General features: G+C 37.9%; 1 protein-coding gene across 1 annotated transcript in view; it reads right to left on the reverse strand.

Moving 5' to 3' along the window:
• Positions 1–19,083, reverse strand: part of plcl2 (phospholipase C like 2) — a 42,647-nt gene extending 23,564 nt beyond the window's left edge. Inside the window, exons 1-2 of the mRNA XM_084727636.1 lie at positions 18,640–19,083; positions 17,695–18,173 (exon numbers count right to left, since the gene is read on the reverse strand). Of these exons, the coding sequence (XP_084583762.1) occupies positions 17,695–17,946 (252 nt within the window). The 5' untranslated portion in view covers positions 17,947–18,173; positions 18,640–19,083. The remainder of the gene's footprint in view (positions 1–17,694; positions 18,174–18,639) is intronic.
• Between the last annotated feature and the right edge of the window lie 986 nt (positions 19,084–20,069).

The following is a 20,069-nucleotide window of genomic DNA, read 5'->3' on the forward strand; positions in this document are numbered from 1 at the left end:
CTCAAGTGGAAACCCTTGATCTTAATTTTCCTTTGGGTTTTAATGAAATGCTTGAAATTATCATAGCCTCTTATATAATCAGTCTGAAATGTGCACACCTCACATACTGAATGAATCAGTGCTCATAAACACCGCTATGTCAAGGAAAGATGAGCAAAGTCACAAAATTGGATTAAATAACTGGAATGTTGTCTATAAATGCATATAGGAGCTTTCACACCTCCTCCCTCTGACATTTGCATCCTCCTCCAGTTACTTCACCTATTCAGAGAACAATATTAATAATTTGACAACGCTGAGATAGATGAAAGTGTAGCTGTCATTTTTCACAGGATCAGCTTTTTTTTATAATTCCTGAAGCAGTTTTATCATAATCACTTGTTTTTGTCTTCTGCTTGTCTGCTTACTGATTCCCCTATGGTCTCACAACACTACCACGGCTCAGCAGTTGCTGTTAAAGATACAAAATAGATTAGCTGTGCAGCATTCAAGGATATTTATTACCATTATTCAACAGTGGGTTGCACAATGAAAACAGAGTTGTCGTTCCTTCATAATACACACAAAATATAAATACAAATGCTTAAACTTGGACCATATCATGTATATTAGAGATGTTCTGATACAATTTTCTCCTTCCCCATACCGATTCCAATACCTCAAGTTTGCATATCGGCCAATACCAGTGTGTTTAAAAAAATACATATATGTATATAGCCAAGACAACTGTTAACCCTATGTGAATGCCATAGGACATGTCTTCACCATCCTTGGAAAAAAAGGTGTACGAGAAGCTGCTGGGAAGTAGCAGAGTCCCATTACAGGGTTAATAAATTACGTGGTTTATAGACTTGTGTACTCGCCAATACCAGCATTTTTCCATACTGGTATTGGAATAACCCTGATGTACATGTTTGCAACTGGACAGATGCAGGAAAAACCAATGGATACTGACTCACAGAGCAGACTGCTGCTGACACCACAGTCTCAGTCCGATTGTTTATTTGTTTGCACAATGAAGACATCACAGTGGATGTCATACAATAATGAAACTAGATGGATGTACACAGAGGAAGACAGAAGCTACGGAGGCTTAAACAGTCCACACACGAAAAAAAACTCAAAAACAATCTAATGAAATAATAAACATCTTAAGCAGATCTAGGGAAGTCTGTCAGTGGGCAATTATGAAATTACAGAAGGCCAAATAATATTAGGTAATAATTTTTCAAAATGAATTAATCATTATAAATCCCATCTGTGTGTTGGAGAATTGCAAAACACACAGACCTGCACATTTATTATGACTGGTAGACTCTTACACCTCTCCATGTATGGCCCAAAAATGTAAACACAATAATGAAATTCTTTTACACAGTCTGCTGGTTAAGGAGACTTCATTAAATTAAAGGGGAGCTTAAAACCTAAATGCATGACTGCTGATAATCCTTATGATCTGAGCAAGAATGTGGCCTTGTTGTCTTCATGTTAACCTTGAGTCTTACTTATTGCAATGTTTCTGTTTCCTTTTGTATTGCCAGAGTCGACATGCTGGGCATTCTCCTCAGGATTTCCCTCTGCTTCCTTTACCAAAACTAGAAAACAATGCTGCACACACCCATCTCTGTCTTAGCATTTGTTAATATTTCCTGCAGAGACCATTTCTTGTGCAACAGTCCCTTTTATGCCTCTGGTGGAATCAGAAGGCCCAGGGTGTTTTCTTTTGCAATAAGTAGCTTTATTTATTTATTTATTGTCCTTAAATGGTACTTAAAAAGACAAGCTCACCATCATCAGATTGTGTATTTATAGTTCTATCAGATATTTGCTTTACAGGGTACGTATTCTTCGAGACACAAACATCACTTATCATCCTATTAAACTTCTAAACTTCATCTTAAATGTGAAGTAAGACAGTCTTCTTTATAAGCCAGGCCAAAGTGTAGCATCTAAACAAGCTTTAAAATGGTAATACCTAAAATGTCAAAGTAACGTCAACAGCACATCCTCAATTAAGACCTTGATCTTTCCTACAAAAAGATCAAGGCTGCTGCATATGACTCAGTGCTTTTAAGGATTTCATCAAGTCATCTGTATAGCATCATTGGATGTGTACTCATATCCCACAGGGTAGATTGTTTTTTATACAGGTGTGAGCTAGAAAGTACATAAAAGGCAAAAATTACAGCACCTCTAAGCAGCCTACATGTCGAGCCACTGGTGTTGATCAACAGCCCTTATCCAGTCCTAACTCTTTGTGTAACCATCATTTTGTGTTAATAAGTCCTGTTACTAAAGAGCACACTGCCTTTTTGCTGGTAACCATCCACAATACAGTGTACAGTGCTATTACTCATCACTTCTTCAAACCCTGTAAAACTGTAATGTTTTTAATATCATGTCAGGGAAATAAAGGTTAAAGTTTCTTTCACTTTTTAGAGAAACTTTGGCATAACTCTGACGTAAATGTGCTCATTATCCATAACAAGAGTTTATTTTGCTTTTTAGCTGTGCTTTGAGAAGAAAACCCTTGGTACATTTTGAAAGCTCGTCAGTTGAACATAAAAAGGATATTAGATGTTTTCATGGTGTTTCATAATGAAGAGACAATAACAAGACTAATCCCATCAGACTCACCATGACAGGGGAAATTACTTTTAATGCCTTTACATATTGTTTCAATATGTGTTTGGTGTTCGCGTGTGTGTGCTGAGTGAGTGAAACAGTATGTCAAACACAGGACAAGACAATGAGAAAGCAAGTGAATACGTAAGAGAGTATCCAACTGCTCACAGATCCCATAGGAATCTGAATTCCCTAATGGACTGAGTCCTGCTTTTTTTTTTTCTGGCCCAGTGAGCAGTTATGAACCGTCTGTATGACTGAGGACATGGCTGGGGACCCAGAACTCTCTGCTCGCCTGTTCTACCGACATCCCAAACAACAAACAATGTGAGTCACCTTCAGTTCTCAAAAACATATCATACATTCAAGGAGCAGAATTTCATCACAAGTCACATGTACAACAGCAACCCAACTACAAATGGGCTTGTTTTATTAGTTTAAATACATATAACTTAAATTGTTTAAGAACACTACAACTCAATGATCAACTATTAAGACCTGTTTGTAATTACATGCAAAATTTATATTACAAAATGACAAGTTAAATTAGTCCTGTGGCACAATGTAAACACTCGGTCCTGATCTCAAGAGTCAAATGCTGAATCATTTTCTAACTCCTTTAGACTCCAGACTGGATTAATGCCTCCTCTTCTACCTACCAAGCAGGCTGAGCCAACTGCATGGTTACCTAAGAAGCTCATGCATATTATCCCACAGCTTTAACAGTGGGATACGTACCATTTTTAGAACTAATAGTCCAACCCAAGATTAAATAACAAAAGCACTTATGAAGTAATTGACTAGAAAGGTTCTTGTACAATAATCCTTTAACATTCTCAGATGCAGTATACTGAAGTTTACAAATACTCGTACTAACAAATACACACTACAGATTTGGGGTCATGCTTAAGTATGCTTTTGGTACAGCATAAAAAAAGAAAAAATCATTTCCAAGTGTATGATTATTCAGTCAGGATCAAAGTGTTTAGGATTTAAACAAAAAGAGAACAAAAGGCAAAAAACAAACGTAACTATGCACATAAGAACAACTATTCAATAGTACTATTCAATAAATTTAGTATTATTGGTATTAAGGATAAATTAACCAATGCATTAAAATCAAATTGTGACTCATACCTCTATGCAGTTTAATTTGCTCATAACTATTCTGCTGCATATTAATTGGCAGAGAGATCTGTTGCACCAAAGCACTCCCCATCTTTTCTCAAGTTGCATCATCAAATAACAAGACTTTAAAATGCTCAACAGGCAGAGGAGGCTGAGATGAAAACAAATCTAATGTGTGTGAAAGAGAGATGGGAGAGTATCAGGGTGAGAGAAAAAGCTTTGGAGGAAAAAGAAAAACTAGAACAAAATGAGTCACAAAGAAACCCTGCTAGTGACAGTGAAGAAGAGGAAATAAAGGTACTGAAACCCTGTTCTGATGAAAATGTTGCACTGTTTTGTAAACTTTTAGGAAATTGTGACAATCACTTTGCACATATTGCAATAAAAAAATACTTTACTATACTTTTACACTCCTGTTTGTCAGGACTGGTTATGGAGACATCTCTAGATGAATTTTAATTTGAAAATATAAATGTGAAATTAAAAAACATACTATTTTATTCAAGACTGAAGAACAATAGGATTTTATACTGTAAATAAGACAGTAAATTGTACATAATACACACTATATGTATTCAACATTCAATATCCTAAAGCCTAACCAGTATTTCAGTAAAGGGATTGTTTATTAAAATAGTGTACAGTGTTATAGTTGTGTTCTCTAGCTGCACTGAAGTCAAATCCCACAGGAGTTTGAAGCTGGTAAGAGGCCCAGCTGCTTCTGTTCTGTACCATATGATATCAGTCGTTGGTCAAATCAAGTACGAAGAGGACAGCTACCCTGGGGGTTAAAGCTCTACCACTTCCTAAATAAATATGAAGAGTAACGCATCTATTTCTGGAACATTGTAGCTGTGACTAAAACTTATCAGTCACTAGGATTCGATGTGAGCTGACATTAAAAAAAGGACTTCAATTTAAGATCCCCTCAGTTTTTGACGTTATGTCATTTTATTTTGTTAACTGGTATTCTATTCTTTCATTTCTTGCTTTTATTCTTCACACAAGTTTGTTTATCACAAGCTTATGTTGTGTAGAATACCTGTCTTCAGTCACTGGATTGTCTCAGCCCTGAAATGTTCAATATGTTGTCGATATGGTCCAGAAAAGTCAAATTCAGCATGAATAAACAAGACTTCACTTAAAGTGCTCAAACCATAAAATGTTTCCCTGAAATTTCAACACTGCTTTACTATGGCAGTATTTCAAAGGAAAATACACCATTAACCAGAGAAAATGTGCCTTAGGTGTTCAGAGTTAGCTAAATGTTCACCACCATGTTCCTCCACACTGTTCTCTGTGGAGCTGTTCCAGGATTTACATCATCAGCTCTCAGTCTTTTGGCTCTAGGCTTTGAGAGAGTCTCTCATGTTCTCAAATATTGATTGAGCCATTAACCACAGTTGCAATAAATTCATTTGTTAATTAAGTAATATTAAAAAGTACCTTCACACAGAGTTGATGATTTTTTAAGTTGCAGACTATCCCCTATGCCTAAAAAGCATACTGGATAATCTCTTTGACACCAAAGCAAAACTTCATGTTATTATAAGGGCAGGCCAGTCAATCAATTACACAGCACATACAAACACAAACAGGTCACTTCTACTCATATTTTTCTTCTAAATACTGGACAGGGAAGAGGGAAAAAAGACAACATACAGTAATTAGTCCATAGCCTCTGGAAAGGATAATTGGATGTTACCAACAAGATGCTGATGAATACAAGTTTCAAATCATTTTTGAGTTTTGGCCAGCAGATATCAACCAAATAGGAGGGGAAAAAAGGCATGGATGTTCTCACTGTGTGCCACTTATTTGTCCTGCAAGCCAGCTTAAACCATGAACCATGTAACCCTCTGCAACTGATTCCCTCATTTTTTAATAGCTAATGTGATCAAAACATTTAATGAGACCTTGAGAGAAATGTCAACCAGCAAGCCAATCACAATGGTGTTTTGAATCATTATCAGTGCTATTTCTCATTTCATGGTGACACATCATTTCCCAATCACTGTGATGGGCCTACTTCAGATGGAACAAGACTAGAGAAAGGAACAACACCCAGTTGGTTTCCTCTTATATTACAAGATCTAAGGCCACTCGTAATCTTAATTATAAAAAAAAAAGTCCTAAAACATGGCTGTTTGGCCCTTTACATACCAAACCTAAGAACTGCCTTCACTGATTACATAGGATACAAAAACTCTCTGCCTGCAGTGCAAACACCAATATATCACAGTGTTTCCCCGAGGGGAACTGCTTTTGGGGGAGTGGCTGGGTCATGGAGGGTTGGTGGGGGAGGAATTGGGTGTTGATGCACTGCGAGGCGGTGGGAAGGGGTTGACCACTACATGGCCCCAATCAGAGTGATGACATTCAGAATGGAGTCATCAGTTGGATTTCAATTCTTTAGTGTGCATCTGTGACTTGTTACTAATAGCAACATTAACTAAAGGCATTCAAGGACTGTGAAATGAGATCTGTGTGTGACTGTGTGAATACTAAACAACTGTTACTGTCACCACATTAACTGTGTGTTTACAGTCATACAGGACAAGCTAGCTGGGCTAGCAAGTTAGCTTATCACTTGGCAAGGCTAATTTCCACAGGCTGATTACTGAAACGAGTCTTTACAGACATTACAGCGGTCCAAATAATACATTTATCATCGACAAGACAACATCATGGACTACAGAGAGAGAATCCAGTTATTGTGCTACATGAACCTGACAGCACATTGTCTGTGACTTCTAAAAGGAGAAAGATAAATGAACAAGACAGGAAGGGAGGATGGAAACTTTCAAAATTAAAGTCTCCTAACAAAAACCATATCACAATAAATCGTGGACTTTTTATCATGGTATTACGATGTATTGAGTTTTTGGTTCCATTACATCCCTAATAAAGACTGAACTAAACTGAGAACTGAATTAGTGCTTAAATATCTTTTTATAGCTTCAGTACTTTCAATACAATAAAATGTGAGTATTGTGTTTTATGTGGTACCGAAAAGTACTGATACTTTGAGTCTTTTGACAACCTTAAGCAATGTGATATTGGAGATGGCAACAGTAAGGGTATATCTGCTTTTATACTAAATCCTCAGTTCAGCAAGTAAGTTTTTCCTTTCCTTGGTAAACGACGGATAGGGCTAGAAAATAACTGACAAAATTGTAATGATATACCCAGTGTTTTTTTCTGTGAAATCTTCAATAAAAATCAAATACTTGTTGAAAATATTGCTGAATGTAGAAATTTAAATGTCTGCCAGAATGCTGAACTCATCTGCTGTCATATAAAACCAACCTAATAGAAAGTTAGCAAGCATGTGATTGAAATTCAGTATTGCAGTCAACCTTTGTGTGTTAATCCTGAGTGTCAGACCTTCCCAGTTCCCCTTCTGGGCTCAGCCACCACAAAGGGACCCATATTACTGTTTGGATGAACCTCACACTTTCAAACCACAAAATGAAGCAACACCTTTTTGCATTTTCCTACGTGTAACTTAAGTCATTTGTCTAAAGGTAAATAAGGATAACACAGCAACGTGACAGGAATTTGGTCAAGACGGCTATTGTAATTTTTGAGTGGTGTGGCTGGTGTTAATAGTGAAAGCTAAATAGGACTGACATAGATCATACTCATTTAATAAATGCTGTGGCACACAATAAGGAATCATGCATATTACCACGTCTTACAATTGGGAGAGCCTGCAAAGCAGTTAACACTAAAACAGAAAGACTATCAAGAGCTTTGACAAACATAATTAGAAACTGTTCCTAATAAACCGGTCCATTTATTGATGAGTGATGCAATGTAACAGCTGTGAAACACAGCGTACACCACTTAATTGTTCAGTCAGGTCAGACTTCAAGGCATTTATACATTATTCACGTCAGGTCAACCCTGCAATTGCTGAAAATGTTCTTATTCACATTCTGATCAGACCTCAACCGGGGAATGATCAAGCAAAACTGTCATGTCACAGTTCAGACTAACAGAGGAGAGAGTGAAGTATCAGCACAGCTCAGCATCTGATAAGGCATCCATGATGAGACAGTTTCAGAACACTGGCAGGCTTCAAACACTCTGCCAGCACTGTAAGTACAATTAACATATTATCTGCCAATTTCACAAGATTTCCACAGCCAACATTATTATTACTGCAAAGACCTTATCTGATTCATCCTAGGAGCTTCTTGAGGTTGAACAGCAATGCAAGACAATGTCGAACCACTGGGAATAACAACTAGCTGGTCAATTTTATTTAATTAAAACCAAAACATGCTGTTTACTCTGGGATTTAAATACAGTTAAAGGTCTACTGTGCAAGATTTACAGGGTTTTATTGGCAGAATGTGGTAGAAAAGGAATATAATATTCATAAGTATGTTTTCGTTAGTGTATAATCACCTGAAAAGAATTCCTGTCTCTTCGTTACCTTAGAGATGAGCAGGTTATCTCTACAGTAGGCACAGGGGTAGTGTCTAAAAAGGAACCCTGGAACAGCAAAAGTGTTTTGCAAATCAAGGGTTCCTATCTAGTCATGATGGTGCAGGTCCTCTTACACAGAGGCCACTGTGTTTCTACAGTACCCCAGAACAGACAAAACAAAAATTGGGCCTAGATACAGCCTTTTGGTTTTTGTGCAAGATTCATACCACCATACACTCTTGGAATGGGAGATTGTGACTAAGTGTTAAATATCTGCAAGCTCACTAAACCCTAAACACAGGTCCTTTAATAAAAAAAAAGTATATCAACCTAACAATCTTTTAAAAATACTAAGACAGTGCTACACTATTGTTAATATTATGTTGCTGCAATTTTACTTTGAGCCATGTAACTGTTATATTAGTATAACGGCAACATATTAATAATTTTGATCATCAGCTTAGCTCATTGTGTCGATCACTGATTGTGAACCAAGTTCCCACAAAATAGCTGTTAGATCTTACTTGCAACACCAAGAATTTGGCAAGACTCCAATTTGTGATTTCAAACAAAGCTTTTCAGTTTGTTCACAAGAACAAGATTCTAGATCAAATTACAAAGGGAGAAGTTTTAAGTAAACATTGCTAGGATAATATAAACACTAACATTTTCTCATAGGTGACCTATATATGAATGGTCTTATTAAATACTTAGTGCATGCAGGAAATGACAATTGTTCCCTGAAGAAGCTATCCAAATTTAAGCACTAATAAACAATGTAGAGTGAAGAGCACAGTAGTATCGGCAACTACCAAGTGTTTTCATGATTGATTAAAATAAGAATTATTTTTCAATTAATTGGTCAATCATTTGGTCTGTAAAAGATTAGAAAAACTGTGGAGAAAATGTCTATCCCAGTTCCATAGAGCCCAGGCTAATGTCCTCATAAGTTTTGTTTTGTTAAACCAACAGTCTAAAACCAACAAATATTCAGTTTACTGAACTGGTAAGAGAAGGAAAGCTGCTATTTGTCACATTTGAGAAGACAGCACCATAATTTTTGGCATTTCTGCCTGAAAAGTTACTCAAAGGATTACTTGGCTATTAAAAAAAAAAAAAAAAAGTTGAGAAATTTCTTTCGATCGACCAACCGACTAATCATTGCAGTTCTACATCAAATGCTATCAAAGTAGACTATATCAACAAACTTAAAAGTCTAGATTACATAAATTATGCTTCAAAACTTAAAGACAGCAGAGTGAGCAGAGTATTTTAATAAACTGACATTCTAGGAGTGACAGTCAACAAAGAGACTAATTTAATATCTTTTATTGATATCACAGTGTCACAACCTTGATGGATTGGATTTTAATACATAGTAGAACAGAAACTTAATTACTGGTAATGAACTCCATGTTAATGGTTGAATTATGTATTCTTCTTTCTGTGCTTCATTCCTTATTACAGTAAAATATCAATTCAACTCCTCACAAGGGCAGAGAACTGCCTCTCCCATTAATGTGGCAGAACTGTAATCAGTGCCAAGTCATTTGAGCTACCCTTGAAATAACTGGGTGAGGCAAGCAGCACTTGTGTAAATCAGTGACACCTGAGCTGATGAATGAATAGGCAATTATTCAGGTAAGCGTCTGAGTGCTGCTGTGAGTTGCCTTGAACGCGTTCAGCCACAATGAGTGAATGTGAGACAGCAGCAGGACCCTGTATCAAGGATGGCTGTCAAAAGATCTTTAATAAATTACCCCATTGACTGTCGGTGGCATTGGTTTGTGCAACTGAATTTAATTCAAGCATGTAAGCTACACTGCTCAAAAATATATTAAAAAAAATCTCTTTCAGAAGTAAGGCACAAGTTGAGTTGGAGTTAAAAAAAAAAAAAACAATGTGTGGTTGGCAGATTTAAGTTACTTGTTGGAACAGGGTTCCCACACCTTTCAAGTCAAATTCAAGCACCTGTCAACAATTTCCAAGGTGCATTTTCAAGCTTTTCCAGCACCTCATAGCTGTGGTAAATGACATAGTTAAAAAGTATTATTTTCACCTCTTCACTGTATGAAATCATTTTGCTATAAACCAAAACTGTGTTAGGATTCTGCACAACAAAAAAAGTTTTAAATTGTGTAACCTGTCTGTAAGTAGACTTGGCATCCCATACAACCTCGTTGAGCCAGTATCTGACTTACTTTATTTCTTCATCTAAAAACAAACTATTCAGTCAGCTAGCAAGCAGTTTGAAATTGCAATTGCATTATTTCACATTATCCAAAATCTCAGCACTTTTCTAACCTTGAAAACACAACGTTAAAATTCAAGTGTTTTCAAGGATTTCCAGCACCTGTAAAAACCAGAGGGAAGTCAGTCTTAGGTCCAACGCTAAGTGGTACATTCTTGAGTGACATTATGAATAATGAAATAGACACCATATATCAACAACATTTGCACTTCAGTTAAAGAAAAAAAGTACAGAAATACTTTTTTTCAACTTTTTTTTTTCCAACTCAGGGGAATTTGATGTGTCGAGGTGTTTCACTTGAGGCCTCTTCAACAGTCATTTCAGGAAAGATTCTGTTTCTCATTGCAATCCTCAGATTCCTTTTCCTAACTTCAGTTCTCTGTTTGGTCAAACAAAATAGGGCAAGTGATGACTACGTTTACCCATTCCAGTGAAGGTGCTCACACTGCCCAATGTACTGCAGCATACAGCAGTAATTATTTACCACAATTAATCAGACAGCAGGATGAAAACATCGGTGTTTGGGAGCTATTTATAAACATGCTGAACACTGATGACTACATTAGCATCAACAGTAACAACACAAACTACTTGATATACAGTAGACATTGTAAGCATCCTTTTACTGAAAGTGATGATTTAACATTTTGGCTCAAGGAGAAGCACTCTCAAAACACTTGAATATCAATATTTATACCAACTATTCAAAGTAAATCTACAACCTAACACTGACCTTTAACTCGTGACTAAAATCATTATTGTCAAATATAAACGTAGGTATCCACAATGTAGCAGGTTAAGATATACTGTGGAAACTTCCCGGCAAAGAAATGAAAGACTCTCTATAGACCTCACCACTTTGTATGAGTTCACCTCTAAAACCCATTTAAGAGGTAAATTCAAAAGAGAATCCAACCCTCCTAACATTCTTATTTAAGAACAAACAGTACCAATTTGGTGTGTATGGTTATTTTTCTTTGCTGTTACCATAACAGGAGAAAACATTCTGCATTATCCTTTTACAGATGCCGCAAATCAGGCTCATAAAATTAGATATATAATTCACATCATCACACCTTGGCTGTGATGCACTGGTCTGAGTAATGCAGGCTGAATTGCTACTGAGCCTGATTGAATAATATGATACAATATGATGATTCCCATGGAGAAACTTGTCTTGGACTCACAGCATTGCTGGTCCACCATAATTAATACCATATTGTTCTCCCTTTTAACAGGGTGATATCACAAACTGAGTTTGTTTTCTTCTCCTACCAGAGCTGTGAAGTAAGTGTTATTTACCAAGCAATGGAAAGATACTCTCTGTTCACGGGAACTGAGGTGAGATGTGAAATGGGAAGCAAAATATGGCCATGGGCTTATTATTTCTCTTGCCACTGGCCACCCACATACAATTCACTGGTGAAGACAGAGTTTAAAATGGACTACACCTAAACCATTACTCAAGCTATGCATAAGTGTTTTAGTATCGAATAGTCATGATGTAACCTAAACATACACTGCTCTATCTGTAATGCAGCAGTTTAAATACCTCATTTGATATTTTAAGGACATGGAAAGTTGTAATTCAAACTACAAAGCACTCAAGGTATGTACACCTCTGGCAAGGCTGCACTTATCGAACTCTAATTTTCATATGAAAACAATGGTGTTGCTCAGTTATGAAGCCAATGATTTTACATAAACAGTAGTAATGCATGAGAAAATGTCAAAACAATTTAGTATCACAAAATTTTGGATTCAAAACAAACACTTATCACTCGTGTCTTGGCCCATTGCTTAATTGTCAGTTTTATTCCATTTCTGCTGAAAAGAAGGTTATCTTTAAGTGGTACGCCACCAACAATCTATCTTTCGAGTATTTAACATTGACTCTGGAGGTTTGAGTGATGACTGCTAAAAGTTGGTAGTTTCATCTTTCGTAGAAAGGATGTGGTCATGGATTGTGGTGGACTTGAAATCATGTCAGTTAAAATGGTTTCCAAATAATCAAAACATCTAGCCTACAAATAACTCTTTAACCACCCCTGCAATAAAGCACTCTTTTCCAATGTAACTAATTTTCTCATCATATCCCAAAAAGTCACTGCTTTGTCAAAGATAATGATCTTCTGCGTGTCACTGGGGATGAGACAGAGAAGGTGTGTTTAGCAATATCCTTGTAAAAACATTTTGAAATATCCAGAACATTCAGATGGGCAGTGACAGGGTTTAGAGAAGCTAAACAATGGTTAGGGCTGAGTATGATTAAAATATTGTCCATAGCAGTGCAGATACCGTGACATCGATACCAGTTCCTGAACAATACAATAAGTGACACCATGTTAGCCATCAGACACACCTCTACACCTTAGGTCCAGGTTCGCCACCCCCACACTAGGGAGGAGAAGACGCACCAGTGTGGTGAAAGAACTCACAGACAGGCAAACACATTAGCTGCACTAGCTAACAAATAAGCAGTGAAAACTCCACTAAACATTAGTTATCTATGCAGATAACTAGTTGGCGGTTTGATTACATAGTGTTAGACGATTATGGCTCCAGTGCATCATCGAGCCATATTTCAGTTCCACCCAAAAAATCCTGAAAACAGGCATCATGCACACAGTCCAACTTCACAATCCAGCACTACATAGTTCTCAGTCTTTTCATGTTTTCAGCAACTATTTTCTCATATGTATAATATGTTTAGATTTCCTTTACACACTCTTTAAATCTTGGTGCAAGCATCCTGCGTGCTCAATAGCTCATTAAAGCTGATGAGATGTACTCCATATGTATCGAAATTTGGCACTGAGTGACAAGCTTTTTTTTCCAATGCAATAGGATCGAAGCAATTCAGTTGGTAACATTAAAGGACTGAAGTTCAGCACCTAGCCTTTACTGAGGATGACGAGATCTATGAATGTAACTGCTTGAAAACTAGCCACAAGTGGAAGGTTGAGTGGGAGGGTGTGTGTAGAGCTTGGGTGGAGTGTCACTTTAAGTTCAGTATTCGGCAACCATCAAATTAAAAGATCTACAAAGGTGTTATTTTGCCAACCAAGGACTGCAGGCTTAAGTTTTTGCAGACAGTGCACACAGTTTTGGAAGAAAAGACTCAACATGTAACTTTAGATGTGCCATTAGCTTGTACCCCCTCACACATGCAAACAGCACCACCAAATACATTTAACAGAAACCTTTATGGAAGTCAGGTTATTGTTCAGTACTCAGTGTCACAGCTGTTACTATGAGAATGTGGTTAGTGTTGTCCTGACCACATCCTCCCATCACTTCAGAGAAGCAGTTTTACAAGAACTGAAGGCCCTGACTGACAGTGTGAAACAGGCTGCCTTGTTAACACTGATCCAACGCTTCACAACTACCGTCTCTGTGCAATATTCGATCAGTCATAGCTGTCAAAAACAAAAACAAGGAAATATTGGCATGCAGACAAGGGCACGGCTGGTGCATACATGGTTTGCTTGATAGCCCTCAGATAGTAAATTCTGAGTTTTGCCTTCACACAAGCAAAAAGTGAGTGATTACGACATCATACTCTTACTTTCCTTTCCAAAATTTATTTACTTATCATGCTAGTTAGATTTTTCACATAATGTCAACTTTAAATGTAATATATGTTCACTGTATTTACATTATTGATGGAGTGTTTGTGTAATACAGCAGTGTAACATCAGAGAAGTGAAAATCACCTTCAAGTTGCTGCACAAGTAGCTTTATTATGGATGACATTTTTCTATCATGATCAAGAATTCCACTTCCTGCATCAACCCCAGCCTTGGTAAAAGTTCTCTTAAGGCTAACTTAAAGTGACATTCATTTTGGCTTCAACTTATCGGAAGTCATAACCATTGCTGTGACTCACAGCATGTTTATTCATCTGTGTGCTGTGTTGCTAGGCAAATCATTTCAAACTGACCCGATGTGCATTTCACTTATTTCTTATGCCTTGTCATGAAGGCTTTCATTGTGTAGTTTGATATGGCACTTAATTGAATTTAGGTCATTGAGCATTTCAGAATGATTTCTTGTCTGCGTGGATACCCTGGCACTGGACCTTCACGGACAAACCCCTGGACCAGGGGCCAAATTACAGAAACTGACTATCTCAAGTCTTAAAATCTTAAGATAAGACAGAAACGAGTCCTAACTAACTCTATGAATCTTATCGTTTTGGGGGTCATTTTGTTTTGCTAATTTAAAATTGTCAGCTGATAGGCTGAGGGTAGCCAGTTAGAAAATTTTAACATATTTCCCAATTCAATGGCAGGCATTTACCTTCAAGACAGATAAGTTAGAGGTGTTAGTAACATCTGTAGAAAATCCAAATATGTTCTTTTCAGGAAATTTACAATAACACTGACTTGGAAGATAAAAGAAGGAGAGTGGGCAAAGATAGCAGATCTCCACCAGATTAAACAAGTTAGCTAAGACTACCTGGTAGAAAAGTTAAAGTTAGGACAGCTTAATGTTATGCTAACGTTAGGGGAGTTAATTTAAAATTTTTTGTAAGTTAATGTGTCATGCATTTTTCTTATCTCAAGGCAGGATATGAACACTTAGAAACTGAGAAACTGTTAATCTGTGATGGGCTTTTTTCCTACATCATGTCCTAACCCTAATTACCACCATGGTTACTAAGCAGTTAAAGTAAGTTCTGCAAAATTAGGAAATTTCTGTAATATGGCCACAGTTCACTAAATTGTACAGGGGCATTCATCTTGACAGGAGTGTAGTATTACTGTCTGTTCTTTAACAATACTTTTTGAGTTGAATCCAAAATGTCTTCAAAAAGGAGTCAAAATCTTATTGGCCTTTCTCTAATTCAAATAAGCTTCCACATGTTTCGACAGAGCCTATAGATCACAAGACAGGACATCCCACTGAAATAAATTGCACTGAAATTGCCTGGAAAGTGAGACAGGTCCTTGTGTAGTCAGAGATTACTTGGAACTTTACAAGGCAGAAATGTCAATATTACCCCCATCAATCTCCAGGCAGAGAGCACGTCAAAGTTCAACACCCACAATGTGCCAAGAATGTGTTGCCTGTAAAAACTGCCAGCAAAAAAGTGAGCAGCTGAACCCCTGTCTGCTGCCAGAGAATGTACCCAAAGCAGAGAAATATTGATTGCACACATGGTAATAAATGATTAAGCCACCAAATTCACTCAAACATATCAGACACTGCCATTTGAAAAGTGCTTCTCAACAAAATCCTTACACTAGCTCTTGCATTTTAAATCCAGCTGGTCCTGGAGGAAATGAAATCTCTGACTACTAATTTACTGACCTCTAAAAGTCAAATGTAAACAACATCAAATAAGAGGCATACATTTCACACATCTCTTTCAAGACACATTTTGCCTCTATGGTAATGTTTTGTCGGGGTAGAGTACAGTTAATCAGTCTCTCCAGACGGTGCGATGTTGCAATTTCAGCAATTAATGCAAATTCTGCCAGTACCCGTGAATTCTGCATGACCTTGCATTTGTCCAATCACTGCAATTTTTCCACAAATTTGACCAATCACCATAGCTTTCCACTAGTTGTACCAATCACAGCAACACCCGCCTCCAATGAATCGATTCAGTGTTTTATTTTCTTGCATTTTTTGTTTTGTTTTGTCACAGGTAACAAAAAGAACACGAAGTTTGTCACCGTTTAAAAGATTTTGCCTGTTTGTGAAATACCCCGCAGGTACACTTGTTAATTTACAAAGAAAACATATTGTTAGAATTTTTGTAATTCTGAGCCATTTTGACAAGGCTACTTAGAACAGAGTGAAGCTTTATTCTCCCTGGAACAAGCTGCCTTTGATTTTTAATGAATTAGACCTATACAATAAAAAAAAAAAAATCCTGACTTGTTTTTGCATGACACTGGCTCCCACAATTTCATTGCTAAGAAATGCCTAAAAACATTGCAACATGCATCACAATTTTTTGAATTGCGGCCATGAAAACAGGAATTTTAGGCCAGAAACAATAATGTACTCTACTGTTACGTAACGATGTAAAGAATACTGAATCCTTTGTTCGAGTAGCTCTCCTTCACAATTTTAAACTTGTTACTCTACAGTCTTATAGCTGACATTATGATGTCTACAGCAGCAGAGGCAAAGCTTACATTACAGAGTTGCTGACATTAGCTAGACACAACGTCTCGGAGGCTTTCAACATACAGTACAGTGATGCAACGTGAGGAAGTGTCATCATCTGTGCTACCCCTTAAGCAATACTCCTAACGTCCATGCCCTAATGCAATTTTCACATCCCTCAGAAACATGTGCATGTATGCATTTCGGCATAGAGTCATGACAGCCTCCAGGACCAGCACCCAGAGCAGGTTGAGACTTGAGTGTCTTGCTCAGAGATTCTCTGTGACTACCGGTTTCTTTTCCAGCAATATGAGATATTTTATTATGATACTCATATTCAGTGTGCAATCCTTTTACAATTTTAAGGCCGACCTTATCACTAATCTGTGCATGTGTGAGGTCAACACAGAGACATACAGTCAGTAGCCCTGCATTATATTTTAATACCTGTACTATCATTCTCCATTACATGCTACTGCACTGAACAGTTTCAACAGATATACACTTTATGGACAGTCTCATCCTTGCTGAATATTTTATTTTGTTATTTTCTGGTCTCATAAAAAAAACACACATTTTCATTGTTCTTTTGTAATTTTGAATATCTAACTATTAATTTTATCTTCTATGTTAGTATTATGCGCACTGTACTCTCAACCACATGCTACTTACTGCACAGCAGAGTTGGGTATACCCTATTTCTCTCACATATGATATTTAACTACTGTATTTCTGTACTTCTCTGTGGACGTAACATTGTTTTTCCCCTTCCGGGAACAGTGAAGATCATATTATCTGATCCTGTCTCTACAGGCGTACACATACAGCTAAATTACTGACATTTAAGATGAAGTAAGGAGAAAATCTGCTAGAGAAATCCTATGCAAGATATTGAGACAAAGCACAGGATGTGCTTCTGGTTATCCCTTTACCGGCCTGTATTGTTAAAACCACCCATTCACTGACTGTGTGTAACCACCTTACAGGACAGGCTGTACACAAAATAGACTAATTAAATTAGAGCAGGGGTTTTTCACGGTAACTTCCAACACCCTGTGTTCAGTGTAGATGTGCAGGCTAGCTCACCACAATGTGTGACATAACACAGAGACTTTAACTTCAGTGTTTACCTTGATAATGCTGCTCCTGCGTGGTATTTCAGATTTGGCATCCAATCCGACAGAGGTGTTGGCGGATTCCACCCCGGCTTGGCTGCCAGGTGCGACGAGGGAGCCTGAACCGACCATATTTTCAGATATCCCACAGTCTCCATTCAAGACCGACACTTCGCAATGCGTCTTGCCAGCTGCTTCGTCGCTGGGCACGGCCGTATCCCCAAGATTCAATGGAGGCAAGCTGCCGTCCTCCCCAAACTCCGCCATAGGCACTTCGAGCACACACACACACGCTCACATTCACATAGACACACACGCACACACAAGCTGGCAAGCTGCTGGGTAGCAAAGCCTTATGTTTCAGCTTTACTCCAATTTCCTGCCTGGCCTATTGCCTCGTTGTAATATTTGCACGCAGTTCTGCCATATCATCTCTGGGTGCACATATGTGTCAGGCTCCTACAGACCGAGGGGCTTGCTCCTTGCATTGTGCTCTGTGAAGAGAAACCACAGCGATTAGCATAATTAGGCAACATGACATTAGAAACAGCAGTTACATTAATAGCACCAGCTATTCAGCGTTGCACAGCCATATATACGCGTGCAGTGCTCACATTTCGTTTGCACTTAAGGCGGATGTTAACTTACAATCAGTGGAGGCTGTCACCGCACATGCAGCATGATACATACAGCCGACATGCTTCCTTATAACGTTATGTGCGGGCTTTGTTGTATTTTTCTTCATAGAAGTTCCCCGTTTTTAGCTAATTTCCAACGTTTTCAGCCCACAGACTACCCCACTACTGTATATTGCATATCAATGTAGTGATAAACCCACCCTATTACAGCAGCGGTCGGTAACGTTAGAGTTAAAATTACATTAAAAAGGACGCTAAGTTGTCAGTTCAGTCAAGTCCCCCGCAAAACTCATGACCACCTTCAGTAGCTTTAAATACTCGCCTTGTGAAGCTCCTCGTCTGTCCATGAGAACGACGGTGTGTCTTCCTTTTCTTTAAGTTGTTGCTGCAGCTGAGCAGCCAGATCACCGTCCGCTGTCTGTGCCTCTGTCCGCTGTGAGCAGAGCTAGCTGGTACTTAGCCTGCTAGCTAACCTCACTCGGTGGCTAACTGGGTGAAGTTAGGTTTTTTTTTTTTTTTTACAGCCAACTCAAAGTCCAGTCAGGACACAACCCGCGTTCAAAGTCTGCGTTAGCGAACAAAGGAGGAGATTCCCTCCACCGCCAGACAGTCTCACAGTCTGTCTTTTACTCCGTTTGTCTTTAAACTAATATTAAAACAAACTCCCGAGCCGTGATTGCCGTTAGGTGTCTCGCGCACGAGTACCTCTTCATTAACCGTCAGAAGTCGTTTCCAAGGAACACAGTTGTGTACGTCTCGTGAACGCGCAAAACAGGCTGTGTTGTCAGTCAAACCTGATTATTTTTTTTTCACCGACGGGCAAGAAACGCCCCCTTTTTTTAACTTTTATGCAAACCTGCTCGCCAAACAGAGTTCACGATCTAGTCAGATATTCTTTAAAATTACTGTGACTTAATGGACATATGAAGGTTTTGGGTTTTTTTTTAAAAGACATGTTTAATTTGCCCAGATCATTTTGGTCACTTAGCTTATTTGTATTTTTCAATATGTATTTTAAACTTTTTCAAATTGGAGGGGAGGTTCTCAATAGATCTTTTCACAGCAGCCTTATGAAACAGCAGAATAAACACAGGTGTTACCAATTATACTAATTAAAGGGATAGTTCACCCAAAAATGAAAATTCAGTCATTATCTACTCACCATCATGCTGACTGAAGGTTGGGTTTAGTTTTTTAGTCCACAAAATACTGCTGGACTTGCATGATCTCCCAAACAATTTAAATGTGTGATGCTGCTCGTCTGGTGTAATCCATGTTTCCTAAAGCCTCAACATGCCAAGTTGACTTGAAAGCCATCATTTACACCGTGCTATTAGCCTAACTTACCTTGGAGCCATGTTCCCACACGTTTTATTAAAAGCTAACCTTTAAAGAGTCAGACCTGTTCTTTGTTTTTGTTGTAACAGAGAAATCAGTTAGATTTGGTTCAGCTGTTTTTATGGAACATTAAATAATCTATCTTTGCTCACTTCATGTTCATGCTCAAATAATGACAGTTATATCAACTTCTTTTTAAAATACATTTTATCAGTTAACTTACTGGTATCAAATGTTACAGAACAAAATCCCCCAACCCCTATTTGAGAACTGCTGGCTTAATGGACATATGATAATAATTAAGGTCTTGTTTCATTTGTTGTTAGCAGCAGACCGTTTCAGTTTGACCAGGATGGAATGGGACCTTAATTAGTATAACTGGTAACACCTGTTTTGACCTACTATTTCATGCCA

This window comes from Lutjanus erythropterus, chromosome 9 (assembly GCF_056507025.1).
Source record: "Lutjanus erythropterus isolate fLutEry1 chromosome 9, fLutEry1.hap2, whole genome shotgun sequence".
In the NCBI taxonomy this organism is placed as follows: Eukaryota; Metazoa; Chordata; class Actinopteri; order Lutjaniformes; family Lutjanidae; genus Lutjanus; species Lutjanus erythropterus.